We start from the raw sequence: 21,693 nt of genomic DNA, 5'->3' as shown, positions 1-21,693 counted from the left end.
TGGGGAGAGACCCTGATAATTCCCACTCACTTTCAGCGATTAATCATAAAACCTACCAGATTGGAAGCTTCTGCCTGAAATTTTATTTTCCCTCAGTTTCCAAACTGAGACCATTCACCTGCTCAGTGGGTGGGAAAGGATTCACTTGTTCATCCAAGCTGCTGAAACACCAGGGCAGTCACACCCATTAGTGATCTTTCGGATGCTCTGACTGTGGCTGTTAATTATACCAATAGAGGTGAAGTTTATTCAGATGGAGGGCACTGATTAGATAGTTATAATGAGCAGGTAAAAAGTGGGACTCACTAATATAACTTGGAGTCAGAGTTGAACCTGTAATGTTTGATTCTGTGAACAAATCTGTACCAAATAAAGATTGACTCCACCCCAAGGCTGTCAGGATTATAACATGGTAACAGAAAATGCTTGTCTAATGGTGAAGGTTGGAAACTAAAAGAAAGCATATTTCAGACAGAAGCTTCCAATCCCAGCAGCTTTTGTGAGAAATGACTGAAAGGCAGTGGGAATTGTCAGGGTCTGATTACCTGCTGATGCTCTCGGAGTCTGAACCATACAACCAGTGGAAGAATGAAGTGGCGACGTGGACACGGGTTACATCCCGATCAAGGAGGAAACAAGATCTGGCCTTGGCATTGTCACTTCCTAACACAAGGAAAATCAGCAACAAAGCATTTTCTGATCAGCCAAACTGCAAGTTGATAACTGCACTGGCACGGATGATTCATGTAAAGAATTCACTTCAGGTGGTTGGAGGGTAGAATCCGTCAATTGGTCTATGGGAGAAATCCCAGATTCCCCTCTGTGCCGGGCGATCGCCCTCCTGCTTTAAAGGGATACAATTAGTTCCATTTTCAGTCATCAATTATCTGATTGTTCCATGAAAAGAATTGCTCGAAGCAACAAATTATTGGAGATACCAGAAGAGGGTTCCTTCATGTGTAACGTTTGGACTGAAGGAGAAAAAACATCTTTTCTTCGATTTGTTTTGAAACACTGTTTGTGTGAATTTTTGCGATCCCGGTCAGGACTGTTAACGTTTGCAGAGAAATTCGAACACCCAGTGATTAACTGAAAGAATTACATCACAAGATTCCACATTTTTAAACAAAAACAAACTTTACTGTATGTTTAAATAAAATTTAAAAAGACACACTACAAATTGAATACTAGTCAATAAAGATTTATGATATAAACCTAGTTATATTTTTTTACCTCCCCCCAAGAGTTTCTTTATACTTAATGATATCTTGAAGGTTCATTCACTTCTGTTCCTAGGACCATCCCAAAGGTATGTCAAAGCTCTCCACAATTCACTTTAATTCTCCCCAGTACTTCAGATCTTCTCCAAGCTCCAAGAGTTTATGGGAGTCCATCCATTATCTTTTCACTAAACAAGCCTCCAATTTTCCTTTAAGCTCTCAAACTGTGGACTCCTCAGTCCAAACATGGGCTTCACTGCATTCTTGCTGACGGATTTAAATGTTGGAAACACCCCTAGTTTCTAATGGTCCTCTCGGCTTCTGGTCCCACAGCTGGTTCACAGCTCCTGGTCCCACAACTGGTGGCTTCCAAGCTAACTGCAGACTGTCCGCTGGAACCAGGTCATTGATTGGAAAGGACTCAAAAGGTTCCGGGGAAAAGGCAGGAGAATGGGATTGAGATTTATCAGCCATGATCAAATGGCACAGCAGATTCGATGGGCCAAATAGCCTAATTCTGCTCCTATATCTTATGGTCTAATTCTAACCAAGGCTCCACCCTGAATCACATATCCCCATGGTAACAGAGACCAGGTGGAATATCTGACAGATATCTAGCTTCAAAACGAAACCTTTTTTCCCTGAGGTCTGCATGAAGAATTCACCTAACAAAAACAGTACAATAATTGTCAGACCCAATGTCTCCAGCTAAAAGACCCAGCTGACCTTTTACAGTTCTTACCTCTCGAGTTTTGACTTCTTAAACCAACATGGGCCATGCTTTGTGACTGCAAATTCCCTGAGGGTATTTTTGTCAGATTCTCCATCCAGGTTTTCCATTTTTTAAAAGCAATTCTTGCAACTAATTCTTATTTCTAAAACATAGGAATTATGAAATTAGATTTTTGCAACAAAAACAGGAAGAAATGAAAATGTATCACCTTCATAATATCCCATTTAGAATATTACAATATACAACATGCTGTATATCTTAACAACAGCCATGATCTTATTGAATTGTGGAGCAGGCTCGAAGGGCCAAATGGCCTCCTCCTGTTCCTAAATCCACTGTTTTCCTATGTTGATCTATCTTATAACCTGCAACAGACACAATAATCCCTCCATTGTCCACTTCACATTCACAAGTCCAGCTTGGTAACAGCACACTGCTGGGTTCCATGTCCAGGAATTCAGTCCACTGAAGATGGAAATTACTGCTTGCAGTCTTTTCTGAAACTTTTCTTTTTACAATAATTATAGTCCAAAGTTCCTCCTGCAAAAGGAGAGTCTTCATTGCTGTTCAGTTGTGAATTTTCAAGTTCTATTTTGAAAACAGTCTGTTCAGAGTTCACATTTTGAAATTTATTTTCTTCCATGTTTGCAGTTTCTCCATTGTTTAAATCCAGAGAGAATATTCCAGTCAATTCCACCTTGAAACCGACTTCTTCTTGCTCAGTTATAGCTGATTCCTTTATTGTCCAGGACAATATATTCACAATATCTTTAAAACAGAAATTAAACATTCCCATTTGATTTCAGACAGGAACATATTATGTTAGTTTGTTCTTTATTGTCGATGTCAGGCTGGGGTTGTTCTCCTTGGAGCAAAGGAGGTTGAGGGGAGATTTGATAGGGGTGGACAAGATTCTGACAGGTTTAGATAAGGTGGACAAAGAAAAGCTGTTCCCATTAGCTGAAGGGACAAGGACGAGGGGGACACAGATTTCTTGTTTTGGGTCAGAGATGCAAAGGGGGGGGGGAGATGTGAGGAAGAATATTCTGATGCAGCGAATGGTAATGACCTGAAACTCGCTGCCTACGAGGGTGGAGGAAGTGGAGACAATAAACAATTACAAAGGAAATTGGATGAGCATTTGGGATGTTCCAAACAGAACGAAGAACAAAGAAAATTTTGTTTTCTCAAAGAAAACAAAAAAAAAACAAAAAAAAGAACAAAGAAAATCCATCAAGACTTAATTTGACTGAGTGTGGCAGAAAGGGACCTACACAGGGTTGGAGTCGGTGGGATTTGGCGGGGGGAACTCTCCACCGGTTGGGGATATACCAGGTACAGACGAGGATGGCTGTGGTTGTTGGAGGTCAGTCATCACTGCAAGGGTCACTGCAGGGTTCATCTAAAACTCTGCTGGCCATGTTTAAACTCACATTAAGTGTTATTCCACTATCACCCTTGTGCACGATGATCCACCCAGTAAAGCAACAACTTAATATTAAAATTCTCATCCTTGGTTTCAAATCACTCCATGACCTTGCCTGTCCCAATATCTATAATCTCCTATAAGCCCCACAACCCTCAATATATTACACTGCTCTAATTCTGGTCTTTAGTTTGTCCCTGACCTTGCTTCACCATTGCAAGCTCTACCTTCAGTTGCTTAGGCTCCAACCTCTGGAATACCATCCCTACACGTCTCCAACTCTCCACCTCGCTTTACTCCTTTAACACACCCCTTAAAATCGACCACTTTGACCAAACTTTTGGTCATCTAACCTGATATCTTCTCTGTGGCTCAATATCATACTTTACTTTACAATGCTCCCTGGATGTTTTATTATTTTAAGGCGCTATATAAATATATTTTGTTGTTCCTCATGTCTCCTGGGCCTAATCATTTTCAGCGGCTTCATTCATTACCGTCTCCCCACCGTAGGGTGGGAAACGGGGATGTTCACTGATGATTGCAGTGTATATGACCATTCATAACTCTGAATACTGAAGCTGCCCGCATGCAGCGCAGGACCAGGACAACATTCAGGTTGGAGCTGATTGTCAATTCATATTGACACCACATAATTATCAGGAAATATCTATTTCCAGCAAGAAAATCTACCCATCTTCCCTTGATATTCAATGGCATTACCATCAGTGAATGCCCCACCAGCAATAACTTTGGGGTTACCATTGACTAGTCATTTAAATACTGTGGTTACAGGAGCAGATCAGAGGTTGGGAGTTTTGTGGCAGGTTACTCACTTAATGATTCCCCAAAGGCTTGCCATGATTCACAAGGTATAAATCAGGAGTAAGGTGGAATATTCCCTACCTGGATGAGTGTACCTGCAACAATTTTGTAGATCATATCCAGGACAAAGTAGCTCGCCTGATCAGCATCTCAAATACCACCTTAAACATTCACTCTCCACCATTAGCCCACAATGGTGGCAGTGTATCCCACATATTAGATACACTGCAAGAAATCACCAAGGCTGTTTTCACAGCATGTTCCAAACCCTAACTTCTACCACTTGAAAAACAAGTGCAGCCAGCGTATGGGAATGCCACCATCTGCAAATTGTACTCCACATCACACACCATTCTGACTTGAAAATCAATCACCATTCCTTCTCTGTCACTGCATCAAATTCCTGGAACTCTCTAACAGCGTTGTGGGTATACCTACACCAGATGGATTGCCGCGATTCAAGAAAGTGGCTCACTTTCTTCACAAGGGCAATTAGTGATGCGCAATGAATGTTGGCCTTGCCAGTCACATTCACATCCCCTGAAAGAATAAAACAAAATCCTCATCCCTGGTATCATTCCCAGTCATGAGGACTGCAATTATCAATGAACAGCTCCGCTTTCGACTTTATGATGGGGGGGAAGGTCATTGGTGGAGCAACTGAGGATGGATGGGCCTCGGACACTACCCTGGGGCTGAGATGATTGGCCTCCAACAACCGCGATCATCCTCCTCTGTGCGGGATGTGGCTCTCGCCGGTGGAGAGTTTCCCCCTGATTCCCATTGACTTCAATGTTAATCGGGTGGCTTGATGCCAGGCACAGTCAAATGCTGCCTTGATGTCAATGGCAATCACTCCAACATCACCCTGTTCAACTCTTTTGTCCATGTTTGGACAAAGGCTGTAAATGAGGCAGGAGGTGAGTGGTCCTCGGTGGAACCCAAAATGAGCATCAGTGAGCAGGTTATTGCTGTATAAATGCTGCTTGATCGCACCGTTGGCAACAACATCTTCCATCATTTTGCTGATGAGCGAGACTCGAGACATTGGAGGGCAGTTGGCCAGTTTGGATTTTTCCTTATCCATTGCCTTCAGCTGCTTATTGATATCCCTTGAAGTGAATCGAATTGGCTGAAGATGGGCATCTGTGATACTGGGGACCTCAGGATGGATAATCCATATGGAGAGATTAGAGAAGCTGGAATTGCACTCTATAGAGCAGGAAAGGTTAAGGAAAGATTTAATAGAGATATTCAAACTTTTGAGAGGTTTCAGTCCTATTTTCAAGAAGGGGAATAGGGATAGCCCAGGTAATTACCGACCAGTGAGTCTAACTTCAGTGGTTGGTAAACTGATGGAGAAGATCCTGAGGGACAGGATATATGAGCATTTAGAGAGGTTTAGTATGCTCAAGAATACTCAGCATGGCTTTGTCAAGGGCAGATCGTGCCTTACGAGCCTGGTGGAGTTCCCCTCGCGCCTTAAACCCATGCCCCGAGTAATTGACTCTTCCACCCTGGGAAAAAGCTTCTGACTATCCACTCTGTCCATGCCCCTCATAATTTTGTAGACTTCTATCAGGTCGCCCTCCTCAACCTCCGTCGTTCCAGTGAGAACAAACCAAGTTTCTCCAACCTCTCCTGATAGCTAATGCCCTCCACACCAGGCAACATCCTGATAAATATTTTCCGTACCCTCTCCAAAGCCTCCACATCCTTCTGGTAGTGTGGTGACCAGAATTGAACACTAGATTCCAAGTGCGGTCTAACTAAGGTTCTATAAAGCTGCAACAAGACTTGCCAATTTTTAAACTCAATGCCCCGGCCGATGAAGGCAAGCATGCCGTATGCCTTCTTGATTATCTTCTCCACCTGCATTGCCACTTTCAATGACCTGTGTACCTGTACACCCAGATCCCTCTGCCTATGAATACTCTTCAGGGTTCTGCCATTTACTGTATATTTCCCATCTGTATTAGACCTTCCAAAATGCATTACCTCACATTTTTCCGGATTAAACTTCATCTGCCATCTCTCCGCCCAAGTCTCCAACTGATCTATATCCTGCTGTATCCTCTGCCGGTCCCCATCGCTATCCGCAAATCCACCAACCTTTGTGTCGTCCACAAACTTACCAATCAAAGCAGTTACATTTTCCTCCAAATCATTTATATATATTACAAACAGCAAAAGTCCCAGCACTGATCGCTGAGGAATGTCACTTGTCACAGCCCTCCATTCAGAAATGTACCTTTGCACTGCCAACCTCTGTTTTCTTCTGACTAAATATCTCTAAACTTCCTAACACCCTGTCACTCTGTGATCCGTGTGACATTTGAAATCAGGTATTCGCAAAAAGACTCAAAGAGCATCAGCCCACTGGAGGCTGAGACTGGCCAGTCCAGCACAAAGAAACCCTCTGACCCTTCCCATTGACCAACTGTGAGAATGAACAAAATACAGTCCTGGATGTAATTGAGAGCAGAAACAATAACAGCAGAATCCAACCACTGTCATCACTCGTGAACCTGTTGATGTCTCAGCAGCTGGGATGAAACGCTGAAACCCTTCCCACACTGAGAGCAGGTGAACGGCCTCTCCCCAGTGTGAACTTGCTGGTGCGTCCGCAGGGTGGATAACCGAGTGAATCCCTTCCCACACTGAGAGCAGGTGAATGGCCTCTCCCCAGTGTGAACTAGCTGGTGTGTCCGCAGGGTGCATAACTGAGTGAATTCTTGCCCACACTGAGAGCAGGTGAACGGTCTCTCCCCAGTGTGAACTCGTTCGTGTGTCCGCAGGTTGGATGACTGAGTGAATCCCTTCCCACACTGAGAGCAGGTGAACAGCCTCTCCCCAGTGTGAATGCGTTGGTGTCTCAGCAGGTGGGATGGCTGAGTGAATCCCTTCCCACACTGAGAGCAGGTGAATGGACTCTCCCCAGTGTGAACTCGCTGGTGTCTCTGCAGGTGGGATGACCGAGTGAATCCCTTCCCACACTGAGAGCAGGTGAATGGCCTCTCTCCAGTGTGAACTCGCTGGTGTGTCTGCAGGCTGCAGAACTGAATGAATCCCTGCCCACACTGAGAGCAGGTGAATGGTCTCTCCCCAGTGTGAACTCGCTGGTGTGACTGCAGGTTGGTTGACCGAGTGAATCCCTCCCCACACTGAGAGCAGGTGAACGGCTTCTCCCCTGTGTGACGTAGCTGGTGTGATTGCAGGTGGGATAACTGAGTGAATCCCTTCCCACACTGAGAGCAGATGAACGGCCTCTCCCCAGTGTGGTTGCGCCGATGAGCTTCCAGCTGAGATGGGGTTCTGCATCCCTTCCCACAGTCCACACATTTCCATGGTTTCTCCATGGTGCAGGCGTCCTTGCCTCTCTCTTGGGTGGACAACTAGTTGAAACTTCGTCCACACACAGAACAAGATTACAGTCTCTCCCCGCTGTGAATGGTGTGATATTTATTCAGACTGTGTAACTGGTTAAAGCTCTTTAGTCAGTGCATTGGAACACTCTCACTCAAGTGTGGCAGTGTGTTGATGCTTTTTCACTCACACTGACATTTCAAATCTCTTCAAATCGACAGACTGGACAATCATTTCTCCTTCTGGATTCAAAGTCCGGTGATATTGAGGTCCCAATGAATACGACTCTGTCAGATCTAGACGTGATGTTTGAGATTTCGGCCTGTGATTCCTCTTTCAAAATCCTGGAAAATGAGTTTACAAAAGTCATCAGTGTCAGTACAGAATATAAATTCAGAACAGACAATTTCTATGGAACATTCTTTCCTCTCTCATTCCCCAAAAGCTCTCTCCCCATTCTCAGCAGGTCTGGCAGCATCTGGATGGAGAGAAAAGAACTGAAGTTTCAGAGCTTTGACAAAGGGTCATCTAGACAAGAAACATCAGCTCTTTTCTTTCCTTACAGATGCTGCCAGACCTGCTGACATTTTCCAGCATTTTCTCTCTTGGTTTCAGATTCCAGCATCCGCAGTAATTTGCTTTTCTAAGGCTGCAGATACCTCCTCCCAAGTAACATGCGTGTGCCCAAGACATCACCACTTGTTTCCCTTATTTCTTTAGCACCCATGGTGCTCTCTGCAGTAAACACAGAGGAGAAGTATTCATTAAAAATCTCACCCATCTCCTGTGGCTCCACACACAGATGGCCATACTGATTTTTAAGGGGATCTATTCTCTCTCTAGCCACCGTCTAACTCTTAATATAGCTATAGAACCTCTTGGAATTTTCTTTAATCTTACCTGCCAGATCCATATCATACCCTCTTTTTGTCCTCCTGATTTCCCTCTTCAGTATTTTCTTACACTTTTTATAATCAGAGTGATTCACTTGTCCCCGATTGCCTAAACCCAATGTATGCTTCCTTCTTTTACCTGACCAGAGCCTCAATATCCCTTGTCTGCCAGAGATCCCTAAATTTACCATTCGTTCCATGCATCTTAACAGGAATATACTGCCCCATGACTCTTGATATCACACTTTTAAAACCTCCCATTTGCCAGTCATTCCTTTCCCTTCAAAGAAATTCACCTAATCGACATCTACCAGATCCTGCTTAATGCCCACAAAAGTGGCCCTGCTCCAGTTTAGGGCCTTGACCTGTGGACCTGTCCTATCTTTTTCCAGAACTATTTTGAAACTATTGGTGCTCCCAACAGTGCTCCCTGACTGACACTTCAGTTACTTGCCCGACCTCATTTCTTAACTGTCTAATAGAAAGTGAGTCCAGGAATTGATAATGAAAAATAAGGAGCTGGGAGATTAATTGAACAAGTATTTTGCCTCGGTGTTCACAATAGAGGATACAGTTAAAACTCAGAAACAGCTGTAAATCAGAATAGTAATTAATTAATAATAATGAATCATAAAATACAGTGTAGGGGGAGGCCATTCAGCCCATCGAGCCTGCACCGACAAAAATCCCATCCAGGCCCTATCCACATATTTACCTGTTAATCCCCCTGATACCAAGTGGCAATTTATCATGGCCAATCCGTCTAACCAGCACATCTTTGGACTGTGGAAGGGAATCGGAACACCCGGAGGAAACCCACACAGACACGGGGAGAATGTAGAACCTCTGCACAGACAGTGACCCGAGGCTGGAATTGAACCCGGGTCCCTGGCGCTGTTAGGCAGCTGCACTAACCACTGTGCCACCGGGCCACATGTCAGTGCCATCGCCCGACTCCAGCCCAGTCTCAGCTCATCTGGAACCCTCACCCATTCCATTGTGATGTCACACTCTCACCCATTCCATTGTGACGTCACACCCTCACCCATTCCATTGTGACGTCACACCCTCAACCATTCCATTGTGACGTCACACCCTCACCCATTCCATTGTGACGTCAGGGCTTCCCTCTCCGATCACAATCCCTGCCGGCCTCCCACATGCAGCCTCAATGGCGGCAGTCAGCCCGGGTCTAACACTGCAAGCTGCCGCTCCATTTGGTACAAAGGGGAGACCGGGAAGTTCATTTCCGGGGTTTGGGTTTGAACAACATGTTTACAAAGCCTCTCCACCCACCCGCCACATTTATCATTCCCCGCACGCTGCCCTCTACCTCGTATTGATCTCGCTTCCAAGTTAAAACCGTCCGTCCGTCGCCATTACCCGCACTGCGCATGCTTCAGGTCCCGCCCCTCATTCACTCCGATTGGTTGGAGGACCGGCCACTCCCGCTCGGTCCTCCAGCAGAGCCCCCTGTTCCTATTGGTCCGGAGCTGCCGTCAATCAGTCCCCGGGCATTGTGATGTGGAGCATGCGCAGTGTCATTGCTGTCCTTGGCGCTTGTTTGTCCCGGAGAAGCGGAGTCAGCGTTAGGCGGTGGCTGGGAGGATTTGGAAACACTTTGTGGATCCGCAGGCGGGAAGGAGCTCTGAAAAACACCACACTATTCACAGTGTGGAGAAACCATACACATGGTCTGTATGTGGATGAGGCTTCAACTAATCATCCAACCTGGAGAGACAGAAGGACAACAGCGCCATGGACAAACCGTGGAAATGTGAGGATTGTGGTAAAGGATTCAATTATCCATCCCAGTTGGAAACCCATCGACACGGTCACATTGGGGCTGGGAAAATGGAGAAACCATGGAAATGTGAGGATTGTGGTAAAGGATTCAATTATCCATACTTGCTGTAAAACCATAGACACAGTCACACTGGAGAGAGGCCATTCATCTGTTCTGTGTGTGGGAAAGGATTCACTACCTCATCCCACCTGCTGTTACACCAGCGAACTCACACTGAGGAGAGGCCGTTCAGCTGCTCCACCTGTGGAAAGGGGTTCTCATGTTCATCCAACCTCAGTGCACATCAGCGAGTTCACACTGGGGAGAGATCGTTCACCTGCTCTGTGTGTGGGAAGGAGTTTGCTGGGCCATCCGGTCTTTGGTCACACCAGCGAATTCACACAGGAGAGAAGCCATTCACCTGTTCTGTGTGTGGTAAGAGATTCACTCTGTCATCTAACCTGCTGTCACACCAGTGAGTTTACACAGAGGAGAGACCATTCAGCTGCACTTCCTGTGGAAAGAGGTTCCGGTCTTCATCCAACCTCAGCGCACACAAGCGAGTTCACACTGGGGAAAGGCCGTTCACCTCTTCCACATATGGGAGGGAATTCACCAATTCATCCGGCCTCCTGTCACATCAGCGAATTCACACTGAGGAGAAGCCATTTATTTGCACATACTGTGGAAAGAGTTTCAGGCAGTTATCAATACTCACTGAACATCAACGCACTCACACTGGGGAGAGACCATTCACTTGCTCCATGTGTGGGAAGGGATTCACTCAGTCTGGCAGCCTGCATTTACACGAGCTCACCCACACTGGGGAGAGGCCATTCACCTGCTCTGTGTGTGGGAAGGGATACACTCGGTCATCCCACTTGCTGACACATCTGCAAGTTCACAATTGTCAGCAGGAGTTGGATTTTGCTATTACTGCAGCTGTTAATCACATCCAAGATTGATAGTCTGACAATATTTGGTTTGTTTCTGCTGACATTAACAATCACTACAACTGGCTGAAGTTTAATATTCTGAAATGTCACTGATTTTCAGGGCTGCTGTGTCCCTTTTTGAAAGCACCATCTGTGAGTTTTTTTAATTCAGGAACTCTCAACAGGACCCGGCACTGCACTGGCAAAGATATTCATAGTAAGAGATTTAACAACACCAGGTTAAAGTCCAACAGGTTTATTTGGTAGCAAATGCCATTAGCTTTCGGAGCGCTGCTCCTTCATCAGATGGAGTGGAAATCTGCTCTCAAACAGGACACAGAGACACAAAATCAAGTTACAGAATACTGATTAGAATGCGAAGCTCTACAGCCAACCAGGTCTTAAGGATACAGACAATGTGAGTGGAGGGAGCATTAAGCACAGGTTAAAGAGATGGAGGGAGCATAAAGCACAGGTTAAAGAGATTTGTATTGTCTCCAGACAGGACAGCCAGTGAGATTTTGCAAGTCCAGGCAAGCTGTGGGGGTTTCTGATAGTGTGACATGAACCCAATATCCTGGTTGAGGCCGTCCTCATGTGTGCGGAACGTGGCTATCAGTTTCTGCTCAGCGACTCTGAGCTGTCGTGTGTCGTGAAGGCCGCCTTGGAGAACGCTTACCCGAAGATCAGAGGCTGAATGCCCGTGACCGCTGAAGTGCTCCCCCACAGGAAGAGAACAGTCTTGCCTGGTGATTGTCGAGCGGTGTTCATTCATCCGTCGTCGTAGCGTCTGCATGGTGCTGGCAGCTAATTAGTGGAAAGTATCACTCGTGTAACCACGACATAGTCACAGAATGAAACAGATTAGTGTTCCCTCTGTATTGTGCAGCCTTGTGATTGTGCTAAAGGCCATCACTTTCAGATCTGAAAAGTGCCTGGGTCAAGGTCAAATTACCCCAGAAAGGGAAATTTTCTCTCAAATCTGAAGCAACAGGTGAAGCAAATCATTTCACACTGAAACACATCTTCAACGTTGCGGTAGTTTGTTCAGTTACACACTTGGTGGTCACGTAAGTCTGGTTGTTGCATTCCTGAGCCTCATTGGAGGGATTCCTCACATGAGCCGAGTTTGAGGAGAGTATCTCTGGCCTCCAGTGATGCAGCCGCTGAATCTATTCCTGGAAAAAACACATTTGGAATATTGTGATAATGCTGTCTGAATCCATCAGGACAATTTTGTATTCAAGTGTGGGGGGGATAATGTTCACTGTTTTATATTCGGGTCAGGGGGATAATGTTCACTGTTTTATATTCAGGTCTGCGGGGAGAATGTTCACTACTTTATATTCGGGTCTGGGAGATAATGTTCACTGTCTGGGGTTTGTTAGCTCGGGTTGGTTCTGCCTACGGTGCATTCTCGGTTGTCAGAGCTCTCATTAAAAGCCCTGATTTCCAGTCAGTGACTGAGTTGTCTCTGATGGGATGGAGAATCAGAGTGGGGGTAATGTGCTCATGGACAGCGATGGGTTGGAATGAGTATAAAATAAACCCGGACTACACCAGGTAATTGTCAGAACATTAAAACAATCACAAAAAATCAGAGCACCATGTTGGAAAACAGAATTCTTTGGCTCAATCTTTGAACAATTTTGTTTGATTCAATATTTTGAGTGGCTTGTTGGATTGCTGGTTACTTTCTAACAGCAGCTCAGCACCATCATTTTGACCATAAACTCGGCCCTGGTGACTGCTGCATTTTTCCAGCACCTTCTCTTTTAATTTTAAGTGGAACCTTAATATCTGCTTAGTACACAGGCCAATTTATCTTTCTAGGGGTGAGTGTGTCTGAGAGGTATGCAACTGGAAAACATTTTCCATTCACCTCCTGCATTGCTGCAGTATATATACATTGTTCTCACTCTGCCAGCAGGGCTGTGGGATTAACTGGACAGATCTTAAAGACAGGCCGACTGGGCAGGATGAGCCAAATGGTTTCCATCTGTGATGTATCATTTCATAAAACAGAATATTCAGCATCAGGAGAAAGAAAGTGAAAGAAACCAGTCTCTGTGGGATTTACCCAACCAGTATGAGCACCTTCAGGAGAGCAAAGAGAGGGGAGGAAACCAGTGGGAAAAGGTTTAAAAACTCGGGGTATTCCCACAGGAGAGCACTGGTTTAAATCAATTTTAGAAATGGAGAATGGCAGCGCACAAATTCCGAGGAATGCATTTTTAAAAACTATTTGATCTTAATTGCACAAGATAATTTTCTATTATTGTCTTTGACAATGACGCCGTTAATTCCCAGGTGCCCCTGCGGGTATGAAAGTGTGCTATTCATTCCACAGGAGCCCATTGCGCAGGCGCGCTGCTCTATCTGGAGCGTGCGCAGTGTCATTTTGCTCGGAGCCCTGTGAGTGCGGGAGCCGCTTTTTTCAGTGGGTGAGTCGGTGGGGCTGCGGGAGAAATGGAGCCGGGAGTCGGAGCCGGGAGTCGGGGTCGGGAGGGAGCTCTGGCTTCACCAACACCCGCTGTAGGTCGCACGGCCCGAATAGACTCTGCAGGCCCCGGGTTTACAGCTCCCAGCCTTTCATCTCGGGAAGAAGTTTAACACCAGGTTAAAGTCCAACAGGTTTATTTGGTAGCAAAAGCCACACACCAAATAAACTTGTTAGACTTTAACCTGGTGTTGTTAAACTTCTTACTGTCTTTACCCCACCCAACGCCGGCATCTCCACGTCATGACTTTAATCTCGGGAAGAAGTTAATCTCGGGAAGAAGTTTAACAACACCAGGTTAAAGTCCAACAGGTTTATTTGGTAGCAAAAGCCTCACAAGCTTTCGGAGCTCCAAGCCCCTTCTTCAGGTGAGTGGGAATTCTGTTCACAAACAGGGCATATAAAGACACAAACTCAATTTATATGAATAATGGTTGGAATGCGAATACTTACAGCTAATCAAGTCTTTAAGATACAAACAATGTGAGTGGAGAGAGCATCAAGACAGGCTAAAGAGATGTGTATTGTCTCCAGACAGGACAGCCAGTGAAACTCTGCAGGTCCAGGCAAACTGTGGGGGTTACAAATAGTGTGACATGAACCCAATATCCCGGTTGAGGCCGTCCTCATGTGTGCGGAACTTGGCTATCAGTTTCTGCTCAGCGACTCTGCGCCGTCATGTGTCGTGAAGGCCGCCTTGGAGAACGTTTAGCCAAATATCAGAGGCCGAATGCCCGTGACCGCTCAAGTGCTCCCCAACAGGTAGAGAACAGTCTTGCCTGGTGATTGTCAAATGGTGTTCATTCATCTGTTGTTGCAGCGTCTGCATGGTTTCCCCAATGTACCATGCCTCGGGACATCCTTTCTTGCAGCGTATCAGGTAGACAACTTTGGCCGAGTTGCAAGAGTAGGTACCGTGTACTTGGTGGATGGTGTTCTCACGTGTGGTGATGGCATCTGTGTCGATGATCCGGCATGTCTTGCAGAGGTTGCTGTGGCAGGGTTGTGTGGTGTCGTGGTCACTGTTCTCCTGAAGGCTGGGTAGTTTGCTGCGGACAATGGTCTGTTTGAGGTTGTGCGGTTGTTTGAAGGCAAGAAGTGGGGGTGTGGGGATGGCCTTGGCGAGATGTTCATCTTCATCAATGACATGTTGAAGGCTCCGGAGGAGATGCCGTAGCTTCTCCGCTCCGGGGAAGTACTGGACGACGAAGGGTACTTTGTCCACCGTGTTCCGTGTTTGTTTTCTGAGGAGGTCGGTGCGGTTTTTCACTGTGGCGCGTTGGAACTGTTGATCGATGAGTCGAGCGCTATATTCTGTTCTTATGAGGGCATCTTTCAGCGTCTGGAGGTGTCTGTTTCGATCCTCCTCATCTGAGCAGATCCTGTGTATACGGAGGGCTTGTCCGTAGGGGATGGCTTCTTTAACGTGTTTCGGGTGGAAGCTGGAGAAGTGGAGCATCGTGAGGTTATCCGTGGGCTTGCGGTATAGTGAGGTGCTGAGGTGACTGTCCTTAATGGAGATGCGTGTGTCCAAGAATGCAACTGATTCCGGAGAGTAGTCCATGGTGAGTCTGATGGTGGGATGGAACTTGGAACATCATATAGTTGTTTCAGTGATTGTTCACCATGAGTCCAAAGGAAGAAAATGTCATCGATGTATCTTATGTATAGCATCGGTTGAAGGTCCCGTGCAGTGAAGAAGTCTTGTTCGAACCTGTGCATGAAAATGTTGGCATATTGAGGTGCAAATTTGGTCCCCATGGCTGTTCCGTGTGTCTGGATGAAGAATTGGTTGTTGAAGGTGAAGATATTTTGGTCCAGGATGAAGCGGATGAGATGTAAAATTGCATCTGGAAACTGGCAGTTGTCGGCGCTGAGCACTGAGGCCGTTGCAGCAATGCCATTGTCGTGGGGGATGCTGGTGTAGAGTGCCGAGACATCCATTGTGATGAGGAGCGCTCCTGGTTCAACTGCTCCATGTGTGCTGAGTTTCTGTAGAAAGTCCGTAGTGTCGCGACAAAAGCTGGGGGTTCTTTGTACAATGGGTTTCAGGATTTCCTCGACATAGCCGGAGAGGTTCTCGCACAGGGTCCCATTGCCCGATTCAATGGGACGGCCGGGTGTGTTTGCCTTGTGTATCTTCGGGAGGCAGTAGAGATCTCCAACACCGGGAGTACATGGGATGAGAGCACGGAGGGTGCTCTGAAGGTCCAGATCAAAGGTCTTGATCAGAGTGTTGAGTTGACAGGTGTGTTCTTTGGTCGGATCTGCGGGTAACTGTCTGTAGTGTTCCTCATTGTTGAGTTGTCGGTACACTTCTTTGCAGTAATCCGTTCTGTTCAATATGACGATGGCCCCTCCTTTGTCTGCTGGTTTGATGACAATGTTGCGGTTGGTCTTGAGAGCATGGATGGCATTGCGTTGTGCTTGGGTGATGTTCAGGGCTGTCTTGTGAGTGCGGCTGATGAATTTGGTGTTGACGCACCTCCTGATGGCTTGGGCATACATGTCAAGTCGAGGACAGCAGCCTTCCGGAGGAGTCCAATTCGACTCTTTCCTCTTCGGATGCACTGTGGATCTCTCTGTCGACTGTTCCGGTTCATTGGCTGTCTCATTGTGTTCGCTGTTGGCCTCTTGGGGTTTGTGGAAGAACTCCCACAGCCTCATTCGCCTGATGAATTCCTCTGTGTCTACTGCGAGACTGATGGGGTCTATTTTGGTGGTGGGGCAAAAATTAAGCCGTCGGCTGAGAACCTCGATTTCATCTGGTTGAAGTGTGTCATCAGACAAGTTGACAATGGACTTCCCTGCAGTGGTACTGTTTCCTGCTGTGGTACCGGGGGAGGCTTGGTTGCTGCTGGTGGTGATGCCGAGTTTCTCAAGTTTCCTGTTCTTGGTGTGCATGTAGATGGTGTAGTTCCTTTGTCTCGTCTGCTTGGCAGAGTTTCGCAGCTGGTCTGCATCCTGAGCGCAAGTTGAGAATATGGATTCGATCTTGGTTTGCAGGCTGCGGCGTTTGCTGTAGAGCTGGTGTACGAGGTGTTTGAGGAGTGTGAGAGAGGTGCGACGGCAAAGTGTCTCAGCGTAGTCTGTGTTATAGGTTGACCTGAGTGGGTTCGTGATCTGTCGTCCTTTTGGTATCTTGTCTGCTTTCTTGCATCTTTGTAGAAGATCATTTAATCTCGGGAACAGTTCCCAGTTATCGGCCGCCATCTTGTTTCAGCGGAGACGGAGAGCGCATGCGCTGCTGTCAAGCACCTTCGATCATATGAATCATAGAATCCCTACAATGCAGAAGGAGGCCATTTGGCCCATCGAGTCTGGACAGACAACAATCCCACCCAGGCCCTATCCCCACAACCCCATGCATTTGACACGAGGGTCAATTTAGCATGGCCAATCCACCGAACCACAGTCTTTGGACTGTGGGAGGAAATTGGAACACCTGGAGGAAACCCACGCAGACATGGGGAGAATGTGCAAACTCCATACAGACAGTGACCCAAGGCCGGAATTGAACCTGGGACCCTGGCGCTGTGAGGCAGCAGTGCTAGCCACCATGCCGCCCTTAAATTCCCAGATGTTTCATTAAGATTACTTCTCAGTCTTCAAAACCCCAAAGAGTACAGGACCAAACTGCTCAACCTGAAAGATAAAACTCCTCATTTCAGGAATCAACCAACTGCATCTTCTCTGAACTGCCTCCACTGCAATTTTGTCCCAGCTAAAGTAATTCTGTGCCAGGTTAAAGGAGGAGGGAATGTTTTGAATCTCTGTTCTGGACAGATGCTGATGGATTTTGGAAACTCCTTTTACAGGGGGTTAGAAGGGGAGGATTTACACACAGCAAACTCAGACCAAAAGAAATGTTTGTCTGTCTTGAATTTCTAACCTTGAATTACACCTATAACTTTCCTCATTTACAGGGAGAAGATTTGAAGATTGCAATATTTTTCCCGGACACCAATCTCTCTCAGATCTTTTCAGCTGCAGCAGATTTTAAAATGTGAAAACAGTGAAATTGTTTTGAGGTGAGTGTTAGTGAGCATTAATTTAAATTCAGAGCATGCTCTGATTCCATGGATCTCGGGCTACTGTGACTCCTTTACCATGGATGGTGAGGCAATGGAGCATGTGATAGTGTTATTGGATTAGTAATACAGGGATCCAGGGCAATGCACTGTGAACCCTGGGTTCGAATCCCACAATGGCAAATGTTGAAATTTGAATTCAGTAAAAATCTAGAATTAGAAGTCCATTGATGACAATTGTTGTAAAAATCCATCTGATTTAATAATGTCCTTTAAAGAAGGAAATCTACCACATCCCCCAGCAATGCAAGCCACTCAGTTCAAGGACAATGAGTTATGGGCAATAGATGCTGATGCAGCCAGCACATAGAGTCATAGAGCAATACAGCACGGAAACAGGCCCTTGGGCCCAACTGATCCATGCCAAACATGGTGCCCTCCCAGCTAGTCCCAATTGCCCATGTTTGGCTCATATCCCTCTAATCCTTTCCAATTCATTTACTTATCCAAATGCTTTTTAAATGTTTAAACCTGCTGTTTGAACCTGCCTCAACCACTTTCTCTGGCAGCTCATTCCATGTACACACCACCCTCTGCATGAAGAAGTTGCCCCTCAGGTCTCTTTTAATCTTTTCCCTCTCATCTTAAACCTAGGCCCTCTAGTTTTCAATTCTCCTACCCTGGCAAAAAGACAATGTGGGTTCATCCGATCTATGCCCCGTATTATTTAATACACCTCAATATGGTCACCCCCATATTCTCCTACGTTCGAAGGAATAAATCCCTAGCCTGTCCAACCTCTCACGATCACTCGGCAACATCCTCATAAATCTTCTTTGCACTCTTTCCAGTTTATCAATGTCTTTCCTATTACAGGGTTACAAAAACTGTACACAATACTCCAAGTGCAGCCTCACCAACGACTCATACAACTATAACACCCAACTCCTGTACTCAGGATCATTGAACATATTCCAGTTAGACAGATCTTTGACTGACAAGGGTGTCAAGGGTTATGGGGAACAGACAAGAAGATGGAGCAAAAGCTAAGATGTGGGGGGATTTCTTCACTCAAGGATGTGGTAAAGCTTTGGAATTCTCAATCCCTGAGGACAGTGAAGCCTCAGTCATCAACTATTTTCAAGAGAGAGATTGATTGGTTTCTAGATATTGAGGATATCAAGGGATATGGGTTTAGTGTGGGGAGAATGATGCTGAGGTAGATGAACGAATTATCTCATTGAATAGTTTAAAAGGCTCGATGGGCCAAATGGCCGACTGCAGCTCCTATTTGTTATGGTCTCTGTGTCCAGGACAGGAAGCAGTGAACATGGATCTGTCAATCAGCCTCAATCAGCACCTTCAGGAGAATTGGGAGGGTGAATATTAGATACAGCAGAGTGAGAATGGAGGGAGAGTGTGTGGGATGGAGATTCACAGATTTTTGGGACTGAAATAGGAAAGAATGTTCCATAGAAACTAGAATTGTCTGTTCTGAATTTCTATCCTGCACTGACACTGATGACTTTTGTAAATTCATTTTACAGGATATTGAAAGAGGAATCACAGACCGAAATCTCAAATGTCATGTCAGATCTGACAGTCATATTCCTTGGGATCTGAATATCATCAGCCATTGAATCTAGAGAGAGAAATGATTGTCCAGTTTGTCGATTTGAAAAGAGTTCGACCATCAGTGTGACTGGAAAAGTACCAACACACTGCCACACTCGAGTGAGAGTGTTCTAGTGCTCGGACTAAAGAGCTTTAACCAGTTACACAGCCTGAATAAATATCACACCATTCACAGCAGGGAGAGACTGTACCCGTGTTCTGTGTGTGGACGAGGCTTGAACTGATTGTCCACCCAAGACAGAGGTCAGGACACCTGCACCATGGAGATACCATGGAAATGTGGGGACTGTGGGAAGAGATACAGAGCCCCATCACAGCTGGAAACTAATCGGCGCAGCCACACTGGGGAGACACCATTCATGTGCTCTCAGTGTGGGGAGGGATTCAGTCATTTATCCAGCCTGCGGACACACCAGCGAGTTCACACTGGGGAGAGACCGTTCACCTGCCCTCAGTGTGGGAAGGGATTCACTTGTTCATCCCACCTGCGGAGGCACCAGCGAGTTCACACTGGGGAGAGACCATTTACATGTCCTCAGTGTGGGAAGGGATTCACTTGTTCATCCCACCTGCAGACACACCAGCGAGTTCACACTGGGGAGAGACCATTCAGCTGCTCTCATTGTGGGAAGGGATTCACTCAGTTATCCAACCTGCGGAAACACCTGCGAGTTCACACTGGGGAGACGCCATTCAGCTGCCCTCAGTGTGGGGAGGGATTCACTTGTTCATCCAGCCTGCGGAGGCACCAGCGAGTTCACACTGGGGAGAGACCATTCACCTGCTCTGATTGTGGCAAGGGATTCAGTCAATCATCCAACCTGGTAAAGCACCAGCGAATTCACACTGGGGACAGGCCATTCACCTGCTCCGTGTGTGGGAAGGGATTCACTCAGTCACCTCACCTGCTGAAACACCATCATGTTCACGAGTGACTGCAAGGACTGAATTTTGCTGTTAATCACATCGAGGTCCCAACCATTTTCATCGGTGTCTGTTTCTGCTGATGTTAATAAACCCTGGCCCAGTTGTAAGATTTGTATTGTGGATTGTCTTGTCTGAGTCCTGAACTCGTAAATAAAAACAAGAAGTGCTGTAAAAACTCAGCAGGTCTGACAGCATCTCTGGAGAGAGAAACAGAGCGAATGTTTTGACACTGAAGAAGAGTCACATTCAACTGGAAACATTAACTGTTCCTGTCTTTACAGATTCTGTCAGACTTACTGAGATTTTGCAGCAACTTCTGCTTTTAGAATGACAGTGAATGCTGGATACATGAATCAGAGATTGGTGTAAAACTGGGATCTGCTCCTAAATCAAAGTGAAACAGCAGGTTAAAGTTTCCAGTCTGAAAAGTACTATGGTTGTTATACTATATCTACCATTTTAAGGCTGGTTTTAACTCATTTAAAATAAACCTATTTAAAATATATTTGTTAAAGTCAGTATTAAAATACGAGTTGGATGAGTTCACAGGAGCCTGTTCAGTACGAGTTGGATGAGTTCACAGGAGGAAACAGAGGGTGGTGGTTGATAGTAAATATTCATCATGGAGTGCGGTTACAAGTGGTGTACCTCAGGGATCTGTTTTGGGGCCACTGCTGTTTGTAATATTTATTAATGATCTGGGTGAGGGTATAGTTGGGTGGATTAGCAAATTTGCTGATGACACCAAAGTCGGTGGTGTGGTAGACAGTGAGGAAGGGTGTCGTAGTTTGCAGGAAGACTTAGACAGGTTGCAAAGTTGGGCCGAGAGGTGGCGGATGGAGTTTAATGCGGAGAAGTGTGAGGTAATTCACTTTGGTAGGAATAACAGATGTGTTGAGTATAGGGCTAACGGGAGGACTTTGAATAGTGTGGAGGAGCAGAGGGATCTAGGTGTATGTGTGCATAGATCCCTGAAAGTTGGGAATCAAGTAGATAAGGTTGTTAAGAAGGCATATGGTGTCTTGGCGTTTATTGGTAGGGGGATTGAATTTAGGAGTCGTAGCGTTATGTTGCAACTGTACACAACTCTGGTGCGGCCGCACTTGGAGTACTGTGTGCAGTTCTGGTCCCCACATTACAGGAAGGATGTGGAGGCTTTGGAGAGGGTGCAGAGGAGGTTTACCAGGATGTTGCCTGGTATGGAGGGGAGATCCTATGAGGAGAGGCTGAGGGATTTGGGATTGTTTTCGCTGGAAAGGCGGCGGCTAAGAGGGGATCTTATTGAAACATATAAGATGATTAGAGGTTTAGATAGGGTGGATAGTGATAGCCTTTTTCCTCTGATGGAGAAATCCAGCACGAGGGGGCATGGCTTTAAATTGAGGGGGGGTAGTTATAGAACCGATGTCAGGGGTA

The 21,693-nt window shown here is 46.1% G+C and overlaps 2 protein-coding genes across 3 annotated transcripts in view; one reads left to right on the top strand and one right to left on the bottom strand.

Annotated features, from left to right (window-relative positions):
* Positions 1 to 7,647, bottom strand: part of LOC144484306 (uncharacterized) — a 31,082-nt gene extending 23,435 nt beyond the window's left edge. Inside the window, exon 1 of the mRNA XM_078202841.1 lies at positions 6,763 to 7,647. Within this exon, the coding sequence (XP_078058967.1) occupies positions 6,763 to 7,563 (801 nt within the window). The 5' untranslated portion in view covers positions 7,564 to 7,647. The remainder of the gene's footprint in view (positions 1 to 6,762) is intronic.
* A 5,940-nt stretch (positions 7,648 to 13,587) lies between these two features.
* Positions 13,588 to 20,598, top strand: LOC144484319 (uncharacterized). 2 transcript variants are annotated; one of them, XM_078202862.1, is made up of 3 exons: positions 13,588 to 14,052; positions 17,611 to 17,715; positions 19,263 to 20,598. In XM_078202862.1, exon 3 carries the CDS (start codon positions 19,611 to 19,613, stop codon positions 20,283 to 20,285), a length of 675 nt encoding a protein of 224 aa, XP_078058988.1. In that variant the 5' UTR covers positions 13,588 to 14,052; positions 17,611 to 17,715; positions 19,263 to 19,610; the 3' UTR covers positions 20,286 to 20,598. The 2 variants fall into 2 exon arrangements, with proteins under 2 accessions (XP_078058988.1, XP_078058989.1); XM_078202863.1 differs by having other exon boundaries at positions 13,595 to 13,628.
* Positions 20,599 to 21,693: the final 1,095 nt, after the last annotated feature.

This window comes from Mustelus asterias, unplaced genomic scaffold (assembly GCF_964213995.1).
Source record: "Mustelus asterias unplaced genomic scaffold, sMusAst1.hap1.1 HAP1_SCAFFOLD_100, whole genome shotgun sequence".
Lineage (NCBI taxonomy): Eukaryota > Metazoa > Chordata > Chondrichthyes > Carcharhiniformes > Triakidae > Mustelus > Mustelus asterias.
Note: the sequence above shows the minus strand (reverse complement) of the source record. Positions and strands in the feature narration are given on the sequence as shown.

Bases quoted from the DNA above. Each gene is read 5' to 3' on its own strand.
- LOC144484319 (XM_078202862.1), top strand. From the start codon at position 19,611: ATGGAGATACCATGGAAATGTGGGGACTGTGGGAAGAGATACAGAGCC.